At 50.0% G+C, this 20,658-nt stretch overlaps 1 protein-coding gene across 1 annotated transcript in view; it reads left to right on the forward strand.

The window, feature by feature from the left end:
• Nucleotides 1-16,382: 16,382 nt before the first annotated feature.
• Nucleotides 16,383-20,658, forward strand: part of FOXK2 (forkhead box K2) — an 85,440-nt gene continuing 81,164 nt past the window's right edge. Inside the window, exon 1 of the mRNA XM_030827182.1 lies at nt 16,383-16,974. Within this exon, the coding sequence (XP_030683042.1) occupies nt 16,553-16,974 (422 nt within the window). The 5' untranslated portion in view covers nt 16,383-16,552. The remainder of the gene's footprint in view (nt 16,975-20,658) is intronic.

Raw genomic sequence — 20,658 nt, forward strand, 5'->3', positions numbered from 1 at the left:
GAGCCGAGATCGCGCCACTGCACTCCAGCCTGGGCGACACAGCAAGACTCCCTCTCAAAAAAAAAAAAGAAAAAAGAAAAAGACAGCGTGTTACTTTGTCAGCCAGGCTGGTCTCAAACTCCTGAGCTGAAGTGATCCTCCACCTCGGCCTCTCAAAGTGCTGGGATTACAAGCGTGAGCCACCGCGCCCAGCAGACAGATTTTCATCTTGATTCTCTGTGCTTCACAGAAGCTCCAAATAGATTTTTGCACGAGTCAGTGAATGGTAACTGCTTGGAATGTTAATTTTTTTGTGAAATTTCTCCAGCCTGATTCTGCATGTGACAAGTGCTGACCCTGCTACCAACCCCCGCTCAGGGCTCAGAGTCTGTTGGGGAGAACGTGTGTGTAAATAAATGACTCCCAGACTCTGAGCTGTAGAGGTGATGCTAGGCAGGGCAGCCACTCAGGAGAAGCAGTAACCCTCACTGTGCAGTACTAGGTGGTCGGGCGGCTGACGGAGGGGCTGTGGGAGCAGGTCTTGCACGCTGGTGGGCGGGGCCACGAGCTGGGGCGCACAGGTGGGCAGGGGGCCTGGGGAATGGGGCTGGCAGTGTGTGAGGAATTTGGGTGTAGGTCCCGGGTGGTGATGACCCAAGTCACGGCTGCTTCCCCTCTGGCCTCATGAAGGTGGGGTCTGTGCCCCTCTGCTCAAGTGGACCCTGGAATCTGGCCCAGTGCCCAGCATGAGAATGGAGGAGGGAAGTGTCCTGGACAAGCAAATGAGTACATGGCAGCCCTGAGCTTTGGAGCCTAGGAGGTGGGAGGAACAGGGATGCCACCACAAGCGCGAAGCATCCATGGGAGCACCCGGGGGTGCAGGTTCTGGGGAGCGGAGGCCCCGAGCTGAGGTGACACGGGCCTCTCCGTTTAAAAACAGCCTTTCGCTGTCAAGCTAGAGTCTGTCCGACTGTCTGTCCGCTGCATGTGGATCTGTTTTTCCGTGTGAGCTTTGGGGAACACCAGTTTCAGCACAGAGATTCAGAAGGGCAGCCCGGACCACCAGGCTGAAGCAGCTAGAGAACTCTGTACGTGGTCACCAGGGGACTCCTGGCTCTGTGAGGGAGGCCCTGAGCCTCGTGCCCCCGTGAAACTTCTGCTCCCCTCCCCGGCTGTCCTTGAGGCTCTTTGCACACTCAGATGCACGTGGCTCAGAACACAGAGGTTGCACGGTGGCTCCTGCTGGGCCTGCCTGCACTCCAGGACACATCCTGAGGAGGCTCTTCCAGACACAGTGCATTCACTTAGAAGGTCAATTTGTGTAACCTGAATATAACTGGAATTCATCTGTGTGCCTCCTAGGACACAGCTAAAGTTGGGACGCTGGGGTCAGCCTCCTTCTGGTCCCTTGGAGGGTATACATTACAAACAGGCCCTCCAGCTCCAGGAGCTCTTGAAGGTCTGCAGAGAAGTTCAGGTGCAGGAGGTCTCAGAACCATAGTTCCTTTCAGGTCCAGTTAATATCAATAAATTTAAACATTTTATTTTCCAGGCGAGATGGCTAATGCCTGTAATCCCAGCACTTTGGGAGGCTGAGGCAAGCGGATCACTTGAGCCCAGGAATTCAAGTCTAGCCTATGCAACCCAGTGAGAACCCATCTCTACAAATAATAAAAATAAACAACATTGTCTTAGTATATTCTTTTAAAAATACGTATTATGAGATTTATCGCTGAAGCTCTCATTTGTTTAAAGTGAAATTCAGGTCGGGCGCGGTGGCTCACGCTTGTAATCCCAGTACTTTGGGAGGCTGAGGCGGGCAGATCACGAGGTCAGGAGATCGAGACCACGGTGAAACCCCATCTCTACTAAAAAATAAAAAAAATTAGCCGGGTGTGGTGGCGGGTGCCTGTAGTCCCAGCTACTCGGAGCGGCTGAGGCAGGAGAATGGCGTGAACCCGGGAGGCGGAGCTTGCAGTGAGCCGAGATTGCGCCACTGCACTCCAGCCTGGGCGACAGAGTGAGACTCCCTCTCAAAAAAAAAATAAATAAATAAAAATAAAGTGAAATTCAACTAGAAATATATGTATTATTCCGCTGGGCATGGTTGGCTCACGCCTGTAATCTGAGCACTGGAGACTGGGTAGTTTATAAAGAAAATAGGTTGATGTAGCTCATGGTTCGGCAGGCTGCAAAGTTCAAGGGCATGGCCTTGGTTTCTGGTGAGGGCTTTTTGTTCTTTTTTTTTTTTTTTGAGATGAAGTCTCGCTCTGTCACCACCCAGGCTGGAGTGCAGTGGCGCAATCTCGACTCACTGCAACCTCTGCCTCCCGGGTTCAAGCAATTCTCTTGCCTCGGCCTCCCAAGTAGCTGGGATTACAGGTGCCTGCCACCATGCCCAGCTCATTTTTGTATTTTTAGTAGAGATGAGGTTTTGCCATGTTGGGTAGGCTGGTCTCAAACTCCTGACCTCAGGTGATCTGCCCGCCTCGGCCTCCCAAAGTGCTGGGATTACAGGCGTGAGCCACCGTGCCCAGCCTAGGGATCAAATTTTAACATGAATTTTGGTGGGGACAAACAAACCTTACCCAAAGCACAGCACTGACCTTTCTTGGGACACAGACCATCGATCAGCTGTGTCCTTTGTGCGCACACTACACCTAGTGGCCATGGCCACAGCCAGGAATATTTGGAATATTTGCCCCTTTCATTTATTTCTTTTTTTTTTTTTCTTTGGGAGAGAGAGACTCTCACTCTCAGGTTCAAGCGATTATCCCAAGTAGCTGGGATTACAGGTGCCCATCACCACATCGGCTAATTTTTTTTTTTTTTTTTTGAGACGGAGTCTCGCCCTGTCGTGCAGCCTGGAGTGCAGTGGCGCAATCTTGGCTCACTGCAAGCTCTGCCTCCCAGGTTCACGCCATTCTCCTGCCTCAGCCTCTCTGAGTAGCTGGGACTACAGGCGCCTGCCACCATGCCCGGCTAATTTTTTTTGTTTGTATTTTTAGTAGAGATGGGGTTTCACCGTGGTCTTGATCTCCTGACCTCGTGATCCGCCCGCCTTGGCCTCCCAAAGTGCTGGGATTACAAGCGTGAGCCACTGCGCCCGGCCAATTTTTGTATTTTTAGTACAGACTGGGTTTTATCATGTTGGCCAGGCTGGTCTCGAACTCCTGACCTCAAGTGATCTGCCTGCCTTGACCTCCCAAAGTGCTGAGATTACAGGCATGAACCACCACGCCCAGCCGATTTTTTACTTTATTTATTTATTATTATTTATTATTATTATTATTATTATTACTATTATTTTGAGACAGAGTCTCACTCTGTCGCCCAGGCTGGAGTGCAGCAGCTCACTGCAACCTCTGCCTCCTAGGTTCAAGCGATTCTCCTGCCTCAGCCTCTGGGGTAGCTGGGACTACAGGCGTGTGCCAACACAGCTGGCTAATTTTTTGTATTTTTAGTAGAGATGGGGTTTCACCGTATTAGCCAAGAGGGTCTCCATCTCCTGACCTCGTGATCTGCCTGCCTCAGCCTCCCAAAGTGTTGGGATTACAGGCGTGAGCTACTGTGCTTGGCCCTATTATTATTATTATAATTTATTATTATTTTTTTTTGAGATGGAGTCTCGCTCTGTCGCCCAGGCTGGAGTGCAGTGGCACGATCTCAGCTCACCACAACCTCCACCTCCCGGGTTCAAGCAATTCTCCTGCCTCAGCCTCCTGAGTAGCTGGGACTACAGGCACGTGCCACCCTGACCAGCTAATTTTTGTATTTTTAGTAGAGACAGGGTTTCACTATGTTGGTCAGGCTGGTTTCAAACTCCTGACCTTGTGATCCGCCCACCTTGGCCTCCCAAAGTGCTGGGATTACATATGTGAGCCACCGCGCCCGGCCTGTTTTATTTTATGGTTTGTTTTGTTTTCTAAGAGACCAGGTCTCACTCTGCTGCGCAGGCTGGAGTGCGGTGGCACTATCATAGCTCACTGCAGGCTTGAACTGGCCTCAGTGATCCTCCCACCTCATCCTCCCAAGTAGCTGGAACTACTGACTGGCTCCACTGCACCTGGCCTTCCTGTGGTTTTAATTTGCATTTCCCTGATGACTAATGACATTGAACATCTTCTCATGTGTTTATTGGCTGTTTATATATATTCTCTTGTGAGGTAGCTTTTCAAGTCTCTTGCCTATTTTGAAAATTAGATTGTCTTTTTATTATGGAGTTACAGGAGTTTTTAAAAATTCTGCTTAGATACTTTTATCAGATACATGTACTGTGAATATTTTCTCAATGTGTGGCTCATGTTTTCATATTTTTCATTGTTTTGATGAGCAAAATGTATTTTTTCTTTTCTTTTTTTTTTTTTTTTTGAGACAGAGTCTAGCTCTGTTGCCCAGGCTGGAGTGCAGTGGCACGATCTCGGCTCACTGCAAGCTCCACCTCCCGGGTTCATGCCATTCTCCTGCCTCAGCCTCCTGAGTAGCTGGGACTACAGGCACCCGCCACGACGCCCGGCTAATTTTTTGTATTTTTTTAGTAGAGACGGGGTTTCACCGTGTTAGCCAGGATGGTCCCAATCTCCTGACCTCGTAATCCACCCGCCTCGGCCTCCCAAAGTGCTGGGATTACAGGCATGAGCCACCGCGCCTGACCTTTTTTTTAATTTTTAAAAAACTTTTTACTTTTTTAGAGATGGAGTCTCGCCCTGTCACCCAGGCTGGTTTGCAATGGCACGATTTCAGCTCACTGCTGACTTCACCTCCCAGGTTCAAGTGATTCTCCTGCCTCAGCCTCCCAAGTAGCTGGAATTACAGGCACCCGCCATCATGCCCAGCTAATTTTTATATTTTTGTAGGGACGAGGTTTCACCATGTTTGCCAGGCTGGTCTTGAACTCTTGACCTCAGGTGATCCACCCACCTTGGCTTCCCCAAAGTGCTGGAATTACAGGCGTGAGCCACCATGCCCAACCAACAGTCTCCGATGTCTTATTTTTGGGAGCTTGATAATTTTAGCCTTTGCATATAGGTCCATCTGGATTTTATTTTTATGTACGGCATAAGGCAGGGATTAGCACTTTTGTTGTTATTATTATTGTTAAAACAAGCCCAATTTTCCCATAGAACTGTTTACAGTGTTTTGTTTTGTTTTGTTTGGCTAAGCATAGACACTGACCCTCCTGGGCTTGAAGCTTGAGAAAATTAACATTTGTTTTATCTGAGTTCCTTTCTTAGGAATCCAACCCTCAGGCCTTCCAGATGGTATCGGGGAGCTGAAACTTTCCAGAACACTAAATCTGACTGCCCCCAGCTGCCTGTTGACCACTTCCTCTTCCTTACCCCTCCCTACTTCCTAATTTCCCACCCATAGTTACCTTCCTTCCCTGCTATCTAAAACCCTAACTTCAGTGGGTTGGGGAAGTGGATTTGAGACTGGTCTCCTGTCACCTGCTGACATGACGACATCACTGGCAATAAAGCCTTCTTCCCTGGCAATACTCGTTGTCTCAGTGATTGGCTTTCCGTTTGGTGAGCAACTGGACTTGGCCGAACCCCTGGCATTGGGCCACACTGTTAATCAGATACCCTGTACTGTTTATTCAACAGACTTTGCTTTCCCTATTGAACAACCTTGGCACTATTGTCAAAAATCAATTGACTCTGTATGTGGGGGTCTGTTTCTGGATTTTTCATGCTGTTCCACTGATCTAGTTCTTTTTTTTTTTTTTTTTTTTTTTTTTTTGAGATGGAGTCTTGCTCTGTCACCCAGGCTGGAGTTCAGTGGTGCAATCTTGGCTCACCGCAACCTCCCCCTCCCAGGTTCAAGTGATTCTCCTGCTTCAGCCACCTGAGTAGCTGGGATTACAGGCATGCGCCAGCACGCCTGGCTAATTTTTGTATTTTTAGTAGAGACAGGGTTTCACCATGTTGGTCAGGCTGGTCTTGAACTCCTGACCTCGTGATCCACCTGCCTCAGCCTACCAAACCGCTGGGATTACAGGCATGAGCCCCTGTGCCTGGCCTCACTGAGCTAGTTCTTATACCAGTATTATTATACCATTCTTATACCAGTATTCCACAATTTTAATTACTATAGCTTTACATTAACTCTTAAAATTGTGTGCTATACTTTGGAGACTGAGGCAGGGGATCACAAGGTCAGAAGATCAAGACCATCCTGGCTAATACGGTGAAACTCCATCTTTACTAAAAATACAAAAAATTAGCCGGGTGTGGTGGCAGGCACCTGTAGTCCCAGCTTGGGAGGCTGAGGCAGGAGAACGGCGTGAACCTGGGAGGCGAAGCTGGCAGTGAGCTGAGATCACGCCACTGCACTCCAGCCTGGGCGACAGAGCGAGATTCTATCTCAAAAAACAAAGAAGCGAACAAAACAAAAAAATGAGTTGGTGACCGGGCATAGTGGCTCACACCTGTAATCCCAGCACTTTGGGAGGCCGAGGCGGGCGGATCACGAAGTCAGGAGATAGACCATCCTGGCTAACATGGTGAAACCTCGTGTCTACTAAAAATACAAAACAATTAGCCGGGCACTGTGGTGGGCACCTGTAGTCCCAGCTACTCGGGAGGCTGAGGCAGGAGAATCGCTTGAACCCGGGAGGCAGAGGTTGCAGTGAACTGATATCGTGCCACTGCACTCCAGCCTGGGTGACAGAGTGAGACTCTGTCTAAAATAATAAGAATAATGGACAGGGCGTGGTGGCTCACGCCTGTAATCCCAGCACTTTGGGAGGCCGAGGCGGCGGATCACGAGGTCCGGTGATTGAGGTCATTATGGCTAACTGGGTGAAACCCTGTCTTTACTAAAAATACAAAAAATTAGCTGGATGTGGTGGCGTGCACCTGTAATCCCAGCTACTCAAGACGCTGAGACAGGAGAATCGCTTGAACCCAGGTGGCAGAGGTTGCAGTGAGCCCAGGTCGTGCCACTGTGCTCCAGCCTGGGCAACAGAGTGAGACTCTGTCTCAAAAAGAAATTTTTTTTTTGCTTGAAGCATTCATTCAGTAATCTTTAAAATAATTATTTTTATTTTATTTTTTATTTTTTGAGACAGAATCTTGCTCTGTGACCAGGCTGGAGTGTAGTGGTGCGATCTTGGCTCATTGCAAACTTCACTTCCCACATTCCAGCGATCCTCCCACCTCGGCCTCCCGAGTAGCTGGGACCACAGGCGCTGCCACCATGCCCAGCAATTTTTTTTTTTTTTTTTTTAGTAGAGATGGCATTTCGCCATGTTGCCCAGGCTGGTCTCAAACTCCTAATCTCAAGCATTCCACCCACCTTGGCCTCCCAAAGTATTGAGATTACAGGCATGGGGCACCGTATGGCCAATTATTATTATTATTATTATTTTTGAGACGGAGTCTCACTCTGTCACCCAGGCTGGAGTGCAGTGGCACGAACTGGGTTCACTGCAGCCTCTGCCTCTGAGGTTCAAGTGATTCTCCTGCCTAAGCCTCCGGAGTAGCTGGGATTACAGGTACCCACCATGACACTCAGCTAATGTTTGTATTTTTAGTAGAGATGGAGTTTCACCACGTTGGACAGGCTGGTCTTGAACTCCTGACCTCAAATAATCCACCTGCCTTGGCCTCCCAAAGTGCTGGGATTACAGGTGTGAGCCACTGTGCCCAGCCTATTATTATTATTATTATTTGAGACTGTGTTGCTTTGTCACCCAGGCTAGAGTGCAGTGGTGTGATCACTGTTCACTGCAGTCTCCACCTCTGAGGCTCAAGTGATCCTCCTGCCTCAGCCTCCTGAGTAGCTGGGATTACAGGCATTACCTGTAGTTGTCCAGGTTCTTGGCGTTTGGAACAAAGAATTGGACAAAACGCACAGCAAAGCAAGGAAAGAATGAAGCAGACGTTGACTGAAAATGAAAGTACACTCCACAGGGTGGGGGCGCCCAAGCAGCAACTCAAGGGCCGTGGTTACAGAATTTTCTGGGGTCCAGTCCCCCTAGAAGTTCTGCATTGGCCACTTGGTGTACACTCCATGCAAATGAAGTAGCAGCCTGTTATCAGTGTGATCTGTTTCAGAAAGCAACCAATCAGAAGGACTTTCAATTTTCCATCTGCCACGCAGAAAGCGGGGAAGGGTTGCAAAGGGAGTAGCCGCTGGTTCTTTTGTCACTCAGGTGTGGGAAGTTGGGGTTTTCCTTTTGATTTAGTTCTAGGAGGTCAGTGTGAATCAGCCTTAGGTTCCCTGCCTCCATACCCTATTCTCCTGCCTCACAGGCACACGCCACCACACCTGGCTTTTTATTTGTTTAGAAATGGGACCTCACTATGTTGCCCATGCTGGTCTCAAAGTCCTGGGCTCAAGCAATCCTCCCGCCTCGGCCTACCAAAGTGCCAAGATTATAGACATGAGCCACTGTGCCTGGTCTAAGTAAATTATTTAAAATGTCTTTTGGCCGGGCACAGTGGCTCACACCTGTAATCCCAGCACTTTGGGAGGCCAAGGTGGGCAGATCACAAGGTCAAGAGATCCAGACCATCCTGGCCAACATGGTGAAACCCCGTCTCTACTAAAAATACAAAAATTACCTAGGCACGGTGGCGTGCGCCTGTAGTCCCAGCTACTCGGGAGGCTGAGGCAGGAGCATTGCTTGAACTCGGGAGGCAGAGGTTGCAGTGAGCTGAGATTGCACCACTGCACTCCAGCCTGGCAACAGAGCAAGACTCCATCTCAAAAACAACAACAACAACAACAAAACTCTTTTATACCCACATAGCCACTTTCCCAGGCATTCTTTATTTCTTGGTACAGAACTGGGATTCCACTGGAGATAATTTTCCTCTGGTCTGAAGCATTTCTGTTAGTTGGCTGGCCATGGTGGCTCATGCCTGTAATCTCAGCACTTTGGGAGGCTAAGGTGGGAGGGTCACTCTAGGCCAGCTTGGGCAACATAGTGAGACCTCATCCCTATAAGAAATAAAAAAATAGGCTGGGCGCGGTGGCTCACGCCTGTAATCCCAGCACTTTGGGAGGCCGAGGCGGGCGGATCACGAGGTCAGGGGATCGAGACCATCCTGGCTAACACGGTGAAAGCTCGTCTCAATTAAAAACACATACACACACAAAAATTAGCTGGGCGTGGTGGCAGGCGCCTATAGTCCCAGCTACTCGGGAGGCTGAGGCAGGAGAATGGCGTGAACCCAGGAGGCAGAGCTTGCTGTGAGCCAAATGAGCCACTACTTTCCAACCTGGGCAACACAGCGAGACTCTTGTCTCAAAAAAAATATAAAGGCCAGGTGCTGTGGCTCACATATGTAATCCCAGCACTTTGGGAGGCCGAGGCGGGCAGATCACGAGGTCAGGAGTTTGAGACCAGCCTGACCAACATGGTGAAACCCTGTCTCTACTAAAAACACAAAAATTAGCCAGGCGTGGTGGCAGGTGCCTGTAATCCCAGCTACTCAGGAGGCTGAGGCAAGAGAATCGCTTGAACCTGGGAGGCGGAGATTGCAGTGAGTCGAGATTGTGCCATTGCACTCCAGCCTGGGTGACAAGAGCAAGACTCCATCACAAAAAATAAATTAAAAAACAAAAAAAGGAATAAAATATTTAATAATTTCTGTTAGTATTTTTTTGAAGGCTGAGTCTTCTGGTGATAATTTTCAGCTTTTGTTGATCTGAAAATTTCTTTCATTACCATTCCTTAATTTTTTCTTTTTTCTTTTTAATAGAGACGAGATCTCACTATGTTGCCCAGGCTGGTCTCCAACTCCTGAGCTTAGGTGAGCCTCTCACCTCAGCCTCCCAAAGTGCTAGGATTACAGGAGTGAGCCACTGCACCTGGCCACCTTTCCTTAATTTTTATTTTTTTTGAGGCAGAGTTTTGCTCTTGTCACCCAGACTGGAATGCAGTGGCACAATCTCTGCTCACTGCAACCTCCACCTCCCAGGTTCAAGTGATTCTCCTGCCTCAGCCTCCCAAATAGCTGGGGTTACAGGTGTGTACCACCACGCCTGGCTAATTTTTGTAATTTTAGTAGAGATGGTGTTTCACCATGTTGGGCAAAGCTGGTCTTGAACTCCTGACCTCAGGTGATCCACCCACCTCGGCCTCCCAAAATGCTGGGATTAAAGGCCACTGCACCTAGTCAATTTTTTTTTTTTTTGAGATGGAGTCTTGCACTGTTGCCCAGGCTGGAGTTCAGTGGCGCAATCTCTGCTCACTGCAAGCTCCACCTCCTGGGTTCACACCATTCTCCTGCCTCAGCCTCCCGAGTAGCTGGGACTACAGGCGCCCGCCACCACGCCCAGCTAATTTTTTTTTGTATTTTTAGTAGAGATGGGGTTTCACCGTGTTAGCCAGGATGGCCTCAATCTCCTGATCTCATGATCCACTCGCCTCGGCCTCTCAAAATTCTGGGATTACAGGCGTGAGCCACCGTGCCCGGCCAATTTTTGAAGGACATTTTTGTTAGATATTCAATTCTGATCTCAATGACTTTGTTTTACTCTTAGCATTTTACGGATGTCATTTCTTTGTTTTCTGGCTTCCATGGATTTCAATGAGAAGTCAGCTGTCATTCTTATTGATGCCTCCATGAATGTATTGTACCTTTTATTTTTTCAGATGGAGTTTCGCTCTTTTTGACCAGACTGGAGAGCAATGGCGTGATCTCGGCTCACCGCAACCTCTACCTCCCAGGTTCAAGCGATTCTCCTGCCTCAGCCTCCTGAGTAGCTGGGATTAGAGGTACCCGCCACCAGGCCCGGCTAATTTTGTATTTTTAGTAGAGATGGGGTTTTTCCATGTTGGTCAGGCTGGTCTTGAACTCCTGACATCAGGTGATGCACCCGCCTTGGCCTCCCAAAGTGCTGGGATTACAGGCATGAGCCACCGCGCCTGGCTGAATGTAATGTACCTTTTAAAGTCTGCCTCTTTTTAGGACTTTTCTCATTATCATTGGTTTTCAGCAGTTGGACTATGATATGCTTTCATGTATTTTTCTTTGACTGTATCTTTTTGGGAGTTTGCTGAGCTGTTTGGATCTGTGGGTTGGTATATTTTCACCAATTTATAAACTTCTTACATATTATCTCTTTAAATATTTCCTCTGCTCGAGGCCGGGCGCGGTGGCTCACGCCTGTAATCCCAGCACTTTGGGAGGCCGAGGCGGGCGGATCACGAGGTCAGGAGATCGAGACCACCCTAGCTAACATGGTGAAACCCCGTCTCCACTAAAAATGCAAAAAATTAGCCAGGCGTGGTGGCGGGCGCCTGTAGTCCCAGCTACTTGGGAGGCTGAGGCAGGAGAATGGCGTGAACCCCGGGAGGCAGAGCCTGCAGTGAGCTGAGATCATGCCACTGCACTCCAACCTGGGCAACAGCGAGACTCTGTCTCAGAAAAAAAAAAAAAAAAAAAAATTTCCTCTGCTCTATTTTCTTTCTCCCTACCTCTTGGCAGTCAAATTTTACATTTATTCAACCATTTGATCTTGTTCCACAGGTCTCTAATATTCATTTCTGTTTTCTTTTTTTTCTCATTTTCCTTTTGTTTTTATCTTGGAATTTTGATTCAGATTATTTCAACTGATGTAAAATTTGAGTTGAAAAATCTTATCTTCACTTGTTTCCAGTTTGGTGTTTAGATTCTAAATTCAATAAATTCTCCATTTCATACATTTTAGCTTTTTCTTTATACTGGTGAACTTAACACTAGTAAAGTTTACACACCCCTAATCCTAAAGCCCTTACTCCTAAGGTGTTCCCTTTCTGGGGTCTCAACTGAGTGCCCGGGTTGGACCAAGATGCTTTACCTTTGCCACCATGTCTCCCAGTCCTGTGTCCTCTGCGATCGCTTTTCAGCTCCCTTGTAACACCAGAAATCAAAAGAGGTTCAAAAATCAGAGTTAGGTTGTTGTAATAAAACTTCCTCTCTTTCTATTTACTTCTATATATACGTTAATGAAATAACAGGGATAATATTTATATACACCCTGCCTCATTATAGCAATAGCACTTTTCATCAGTGGATACATGAGTGAATTGTCAGCGGGGAAAAGCCCCAGACATGTTATTAAAAGATATATCTCCAATGCAATTCAATTTTTTGGTCTTAATAAAAATTTACAGGCTGGGCACAGTGGCTCACCCCCGTAATCCCAGCGCTTGAGGAGGCTGAGGCGGACGGATCGCCTGAGCTCAGGACTTCGAGATCAGCATGGGCAATACTGCAAAACCCCGTCTCTGAAAAAATTCAAAAATTAGCCGGGTGTAGTGGTGCACACCTGTAATCCCACCACCGCGCCCGGTGTGTTTTTAGTAGAGACAGGGTTTCTCTGTGTTGGCCAGGCTGGTCTCGAACTCCCAACCTCAGGTGATCCGCCGGCCTCGGCCTCCCAAAGTGCTGGAATTATAGGCGTGAGCCACCGCACCTGGCCCTAATTTTTGTTTTTGTTTTTGTTTGAGACAGAGTCTTGCTCTGTCGCCCAGGCTGAAGTGCAGTGGTGAGATCTCAGCTCACTGCAAGCTTTGCCTCCCAGGTTCACGCCGTTCTCCTGCCTCAGCCTCCCAAGTAGCTGAGACTACAGGCGCCCGGCTAATTTTTTGTATTTTTAAAAGAGACGGGGTTTCACTGTGTTAGCCAGGATGGCCTCGATCTCCTGACCTCATGATCTGCCTGCCTTGGCCTCCCAAAGTGCTGGGATTACAGGTGTGAACCACTGCACCCGGCCAATTTTTTTATTTTTAGTGGAGATGGGGTTTCACCATATTGGCCGGGATGGTCTCCATCTATTGACCTTGTGATCTGCCCACTTGGGCCTCCCACAGTGCTGGGATTACAGGTGTGAGCCACCGTGCCTGGCCTGCTCATCTTTTTTTGTTGTTCTTTTTTTCTTTTCGTTTTTTTTTGACACAAAGTCTCACTCTGTCACCCAGGCTGGAGTGCGGTGGCACGATCTTGGCTCACCGCAACCGCCGCCTCCTAGGTTAAAGCAATTCTCCTGCCTCGGCCTCCTGAGTAGCTGGGATTAGAAGCATGCGCCACCACGCCCAGCTCATTTTTTGTATTTTTAGTAGAGACAGGGTTTCACCATGTTAGCCAGGCTGGTCTTGAATTCCTGACCTTTAGTGATCGGCCTGCCTCGGCCTCCCAAAGTGCTGAGATTACATGTGTGAGCCGCCACACCCGGCCTGTGTTTTTTTTGTTGTTGTTGTTAAATGATACACTTCCTATTTATCATTTCCATAGTTATCTCAATGTCCCCTAAAATCCCTCTAATATGGCCGGGCGCAGTGGCTCACACCTGTAATCCCGGCACTTTGGGAGGCCAAGGCAGGCGGATTACTGGAGGTCAGGAGTTCGAGACCAGCCTGGCCAATATGTTGAAAACCTGTCTCTACTAAAAATATAAAAATTAGCTGGGTGTGGTGGCACACACCTGTAATCCCAGCTACTTGGGAGGCTGAGGCAGGAGAATTGCTTGAACCCAGGAGGCGGAGGTTACAGTGAGCAGAGATTGGGCCACTGGACTCCAGCCTGGGCAACAGGGTGAGACTGTCTCAAAAAAAAGAAAAGAAAAGAAAAAAAATCCTTCTAATACATAAGCGAATATTTAATGAAATAATTTTTTTTTCTGTCTAGGAAATCCTGCCAGAACACTTTGCACCCGTAGGAATTTGTACTATAATTACAAACACATATATGGCAATTAAGACATGTAAATGTAGGCCAGGCATGCTGGCTCATGCCTATAATCCCAGCACTTTGGGAGGCCCAGGCGGGCGGATCATGAGGTCAATAGATCGAGACAATCCTGGCCAACATGGTGAAACCTCGTCTACTAAAAATACAAAATTAGCCAGGCGTGGTGGTGAGCGCCTGTAATCCCAGCTACTTGGGAGGCTGAGGCAGGAGAATCACTTGAATCTGGGAGGTGGGAATTGCAGTGTGCTGAGATTGTGCCATTGCACTCCAGCCTGGGCAACAAGGGCAAAACTCCACTCAAAAAAAAAAAAAAAAAAAAAAAGACATGTAAATGTTACATTCAGAGGGACACATTAATTTCCATTTCTTTTAGAAAAAGTTTTTACACATTGAACGAATAAAAATGCATGAACTGACCCTAACGTCTCCTGTCTGGGGCCCCCATTTGGTGGTTCCTGTTCAGGATTTCTACTTTATCCTGCTCCATTTAAGTCCAGTCTCAAGTCTTTCTACTCACACTAAACTCCTTTTGTACCTACATTATGATGATGATGATTATTTTTGAGACAGAGTATGGCTTTGTCACCCAGGCTGGAAGGCAGTGGTGCAATCTCGGCTTGCTTACTGCAACTTCCGCCTCTCACGGTTAAGCGATTCTCCTGCCTCAGCCTCTCAAGTAGCTGGGATTATAGGCACGCGCCCCCACACCCAGCTAATATTTGTATTTTTAGTAGATATGTGGATTCACCATGTTGGCCAGGCTGGTCTTGAACTTCTAACCTCAAGTGAGCCACCCACCTCGACCTCCCAAGGTGTTGGGATTACAGGCATGAGCCACCGTGCCAGGCCTCTGTACCTAAATTATATCATTTCTCTCTTCTAATTGTTCTTCGCTATTTAACAAGCAGCAAATAGAGGAACCCTGGGGTGTTTGCTATAACCTGTATATATAGGCTGTAATAGGATCTTCTCCTCACACACCCTGCAGGAACCACCATGTTCAAAGAAGTAAGACAATTCGGGGGCAGTCCCTCCCCAGCAGAGACTAAATTGGTACCATTTGTTGCTATTTCAGTTTTGCGAAGATGCGCGCTTGGAGCCTAAGCCATGGTTTCTAGGGCTGACGCTGACTTCCCATGGAATTCTTCCTGTTTAAGAGGTTGTAGACTTTTCACGATCCTGAACCTTGAACGTCTCCACAACGGTTAAGTACCCGTGAGATACATTTACAGGATTTTTTCTTTCTTTTCCCTTTTTTTTTTTTTTTTGAGACGGAGTCTTGCTCTGTCACCCAGGCTGGAGTTGCAGTGGCGTGATGTCTGCTCACCACAACCTCCGCCTCCCGGGTTCAAGCGATTCTTCTGCCTCAGCCTCCCAAGTAGCTGGGACTGCAGGCGCACCCCACCATGCCTGGCTAATTTTTGTATTTTTAGTAGAGACGGGCTTTTACTATATTGGTCAGGCTGGTCTTGAACTCCTGACCTTGTGATCCACCCGCCTCGGCTTCCCAAAGCGCTGGGATTACAGGTGTGAGCCACCGCGCCGGGCCACAGGATTTTTTCTTCTTAATGTTAGGAGTTTCATTGATTAGTAAACATCTGGACTATTGATCATCTTGACTTAGATGGGATCTCGTAATTTTTTAAACCGTGGCGAAATTCTGTTTTTTAAAAACTTAGTATCAGATTGGTTATTAACTATTCGTTCATGAGAGAGAGTTCATATATATATATAGAGCGAGAGAGCTCATATATTTATAGTTCATATATATACATATGAGACGTAGTTTCACTCTTGTTGCCCAGACTGAAGTGCAGTGGCGCGATCTCGGCTCACTGCAACCTCTACCTCCCAGGTTTAAGCAATTCTCCTGCCTCAGCCTCCTGAGGAGCTAGGACTACAGGTGTGCACCACCACGCCCGGCTAATTTTTTTGTTTTTGTATTTTTAGTAGAGCTGGGATTTCACCATGTTGGCTAGGCTGGCCTAGAACTCCTGACCTCAGGTGATCCGCTCGCCTCGGCCTCCCAAAGTGCTGGGATTACAGGCGTGAGCCACCGCGCCCGGCCTCGTGTATATTTTTAAACTGTGTGCTGACGACAGTTAAGTAAATGTGATTCAGAACTTCTGCGTATTTTGCAGGACAGTTTTGACACAATGACATGACCCGCTAGCCAGGAAAGATAACGACATCCAGTCCTGGAGCTGCTGGTTAAAAACGGACGTGTCACCGGGTCCCCTGGGTCTGAGGCCACGCGCCCCGCGGCCCCTCTGAGATGTTCCCGCACCTCGCGGGGAAAAGGCCGCTCGGCGGCCGGGCCTGGGCGCACGGGCCGCCGCCTATCCGCACCCCGGCGTCCACGCCGGGTTGGGGGCCGCCGCTTGCCTGGCGCCCGCTGTGACCTTGGGCCTGGTCCCGCCCGCCGCGTGTAAGGCACTGCCAGGCCGGGCTCAGACCCCCGAGCTCCCGCGCCCGCGCCGCCTCCCGCGCCAGCCCCGATCCCGCGCGGGCTCCCGGTCGTCCGCCCCGGGTTTTCCGCGGCGCCCGGAGTCGGGACTGCGTCGGGCGTCGCCGCCGGACGTGCCGGCAGCTTGGTACGACGTGTCTTGCCATTGGCCTGCCTCGGTAGCCCCACTGCCGTGCGCCGCCGCCATTGGCCGGCGTAGCCGTCCGTCAGCGGGGGGCGGGCCCGGCGTGCCGGCTCGGTGGCGCGGCCGCGCGTGCTCCCGCCCCTCGCCGCCGCTCGCTCGCTCGCCGGCCGGCGGCCTCGGCTCGGCCCCCTCCCTCAGCTCCGGTGCGCGGCGGCCGACGACCCGCGCGGCCTGGGCCTCGGCCCGCGCCACCGGCGCCCGCGCGGAGCGGCCCGGGGGCCCTCACGCAGGCCCATGGCGGCGGCCGCGGCGGCGCTCTCGGGCGCGGGCACGCCACCCGCGGGCGGCGGGGCCGGGGGCGGCGGGGCCGGGGGCGGCGGGTCCCCGCCGGGCGGCTGGGCCGTGGCGCGCCTGGAGGGCCGCGAGTTCGAGTATCTGATGAAGAAGCGCTCGGTGACCATCGGCCGCAACTCGTCGCAGGGCTCGGTGGACGTGAGCATGGGCCACTCGAGCTTCATCTCCCGGCGCCACCTCGAGATCTTCACGCCCCCGGGCGGCGGCGGCGGCCATGGCGGGGCCGCTCCGGAGCTGCCGCCCGCGCAGCCCAGGCCCGACGCCGGCGGCGACTTCTACCTGCGCTGCCTGGGCAAGAACGGCGTATTCGTGGACGGCGTGTTCCAGAGGCGCGGGGCGCCGCCGCTGCAGCTGCCGCGCGTGTGAGTGGCCTCGGGGCGGGGCGGGCGGGGTCTGCGGCCTGCAGCGCCTGGCAGGACGGGACGGGACGCGCGCCCAGGCCCGGGACCACCCACGAGCGGGGGCCCGACTCCGTCCCACGGCCGGGACCACCAGCGGGACCCAGGCCCCGGCTGGATCCCAACCCTCGACAGCCCCTGGCCCCGACCCCCGTCCTCCCGGTCCCCCTCCTGGCAGGTGCAGCTCCCCCGTCTTTCCCCCTTCCTGGAGCCGGGGCTGCGGGCGGTTGCGCGCGCGGGTCAAGGTTTCTGGGTTCTGTGCGTGCAGGGAGTTCACATGTGCTGTTCCTAACCTGCAGCGAGGTCGCGCTGAACAGAAATGTTAAAACGGTGTGCGGTGGGAGGAACTGCCCCGAACTAAAATCTGTGTCTCTTAACCGATGAAGGGTTGTCTGTTGTTTTTTTTTGTTGTTGTGTTGTTTACTGGTTTTCAGTAGTGAGCTATTTCAAGAGTGCAGTGTTTTAAGCAGGAAGGACTCCTTTTTCCCTGCCGTGTTTTCAGTAGCCCAAATTGGAAAACTCTTCAAGCATGATGGATTTTCAATCTGTGCTCTGAACCTTAAAATTTAGGGAAAACTAGATACTTTTCACATAACTTCTACAAAAAGACAGTTGATTAGGAATTATTATAAGGTCATGTAGAGTCTTAAGTCAGCCTCATAGGAAACTGTCTATCCTGCTACAAAACGATTTAGCTTGGTCCTGTGGTTTTATGAAGTTATCATTTACTCTGCTTGAAACACAAACTTGCTGTCTAGGAAATGCTAATTATTCCTCAGGGGCTCGCTTCTAGATCATTGCAAGTACAGCCTTTGTCCACACAAACTGGAATTTTTTGTTTTTTGTTTTTTGAGACGGAGTCTCACTCTGTCGCCCAGGCTGGAGTGCAGTGGCGCGATCTTGGCTCACTGCAATCTCTGCCCTCTGAGTTCAAGCGGTTCTCCTGCCTCAGCCTCCCGAGTAGCTGGGATTACAGGCGCCTGCCACCGCGCCCGGCTGATTTTTTGTATTTTTAGTAGAGACGGGGTTTCACCATCTTGGCCAGGCTGGTATTGAACTCCTGACCTCGTGATCCACCCGCCTCGGCCTCCCAAAGTGCTGGGATTACAAGCGTGAGCCACCGTACCCGGCCTACAAATTGGAATTTTTAACGCTTTCAGTTGTTGGAGATGTTGGTAAGAGCTGTTGCTTTTTTTCTTAACTTGCGTGTGCGCATGCGCTGTTCTGTTTCTTAGCATGGAAAGGTGCACCAGATATATTCCTTAAACTTTGGTAGTAGCATATTTTTTTTTCTTTTTTTTTTCTTTTTTTTTTTTTTTTTTTTTTTTGAGACGGAGTCTCGCTCTTTCACCCAGGCTGGAGTGCAGTGGCGCGATCTCGGCTCACTGCAAGCTCCACGCCCCGGGGTTCACGCCATTCTCCTGCCTCAGCCTCCCGCGTAGCTGGGACTACAGGCGCCCGCCACCTCGCCTGGCTAATTTTTTGTATTTTTAGTAGAGTCGGGGTTTCACCGTGTTAGCCAGGATGGTCTCGATCTCCTGACCTTGTGATCCGCCCGCCTCGGCCTCCCAAAGTGCTGGGATTACAGGCGTGAGCCACCGCGCCCGGCCGGTAGTAGCATTTTAAAGAATGTTATCTTCAGGCCGTGCGCGGTGGCTCAACGCCTGCAATCCCAGCACTTTGGGAAAAGGCCGAGACGGGCGGATCACGAGGTCAAGGGTCGAGATCGTTCTGGCTAACACGGTGAAACCCCGTCTCTACTTAAAATACAAAAAAAAATTAGCCGGGCGTGGTGGCGGGCGCCTGTAGTCCCAGCTACTCGGGAGGCTGTGAACCCTGGAGGTGGAGCTTGCAGCCAGCCGAGATCGCGCCACTGCTCTCCAGCCTGGGGGACAGAGGAAGACTCCGTCTCAAAAAAAAAAAAAAAAAGAAATTTTCAAATGAAAATGCTGTTTATGGGTGTTTATACTGTAGACGGTATGAAATCCATGGGAGGGTCCTGATGGCTACCCTTTAATCTGACTTTTTTTTACAAAATACTGTGTCACAACAAAGGAAGTTATGCGTCTCCTGTGGGGATCTTGAGTTTTTGTTTGTTTGTTTTTGCTTTTGAGAATCTTGTACACACTGAGCCCCCACCCAACCACTCTGGGCTCGAGGCTCCCCAGCCACTGTGGAAACAGTACTTGGATCCACATTTTAGTCCAATTATTAAAATACAGCAGACAAGGGCAGGATCATAGTCCTCCTCTTTCTCTCTTCCCCCACATTAATACATTATTTAGTATTTCAATGAAATGAGCCAAATTTTAAAGCTACACTACTTATGTACTCTTGCAAATTTTCTGATAATTTTTAATATAAATTCAAAACAAATTCATTTCAGAGTCTCTGTTGCCTGGAGTGTAGTGGTATGATGACAGCTCGCTGCAGCCTCAGACTCCTGGGCACAAGCGATCCTCCTGCTCCAGCGCTCAGGAGTTTGAAGTTGCTGTGAGCTATGATTGCACCACTGCATTCCAGGCTAGGATTACAGGGGTGAGCTATGATCTCACCACTCCTCCCACACACCTGGCCAAGATTTTGAGTTTTTTGGAATTTTTTTTTTTTTTTTCTGAGATGGAGTCTTGCTCTGTCCCGCAGGCTGGAGTGCCGTGGCACAATCTCGGCTCACTGCAAGCTATGCCTCCCGGGTTCACACCATTCTCCTGCCTCAGCCTCTGGAGTAGCTGGGACTACAGGCGCCCGCCACTACGCCCAGCTAATTTTTTTTGTATTTTTAGTAGAGACGGGGTTTCGCCATGCTAGCCAGGATGGTCTGGATCTCCTGACCTCATGATCCACCTGCCTCGGCCTCCCAAAGTACTGGGATTACAGGCATGAGCCACCGCGTCTGGCCCGATTTTGAGTTTTTAAAGAAAATTCTCCTCACCATTCAGGCAGAACCATTTGTATTGAACTGAATTTTGCACATGCTAACATGATAAACATGGAGATAAGTTGACCTTTCAGTGAGGGCCGGAATTCAGACCTTATTTTTTTGAGACCGAGTCTCGCTCTGTTGCCAGGCTGGAGTACAATGGCGCGCGCGATCTTGGCTTGCTGCGGCCTCCGCCTCCCTGGTTCAAGCAATTCTTGTGCCTCAGCCTCCTGAGTAGCTGGGATTACAGGCACACGCCACTACACCCAGTTAATTTTTGTGTTTTTAGTAGGACGGGGTTTTACCATGTTGGCCAGGATGGTCTTGATCTCCTGACCTCATGATCCACCCACCTTGGCCTCCCAAAGTGCTGGGATTACAGCTGTGAGCCACTGCGCCCGGCTGAATGCAGATCTTTTGAACAGTAGGAATGAGTCTTGCAGTAGAGATGAGTAAGAAGGGCAGTGAGATGGAGGCTGGGCCTCCCACTTGTGCTCAGGGAAGAGTCTTGTGGCCACGGAGGCGAACATGTATCCTGGACTTCTCATGGGCTTGGGAATCTCTACTGGTACTGAGTACACAAGGGGATGAGTGGCTTTTTTCACAGAAGGGAGTTTAGCATTTGTACAGTGTAAATTAAATTATTAACCTAGAGGATATTTCAGCACTTCTTTTTTTGTAAGGTATCATTTCCAAATTTTTGGTGTAGGGCAGTAACACAGATTAAT

The sequence above is a fragment of the Nomascus leucogenys genome, chromosome 14, assembly GCF_006542625.1.
Source record: "Nomascus leucogenys isolate Asia chromosome 14, Asia_NLE_v1, whole genome shotgun sequence".
Lineage (NCBI taxonomy): Eukaryota > Metazoa > Chordata > Mammalia > Primates > Hylobatidae > Nomascus > Nomascus leucogenys.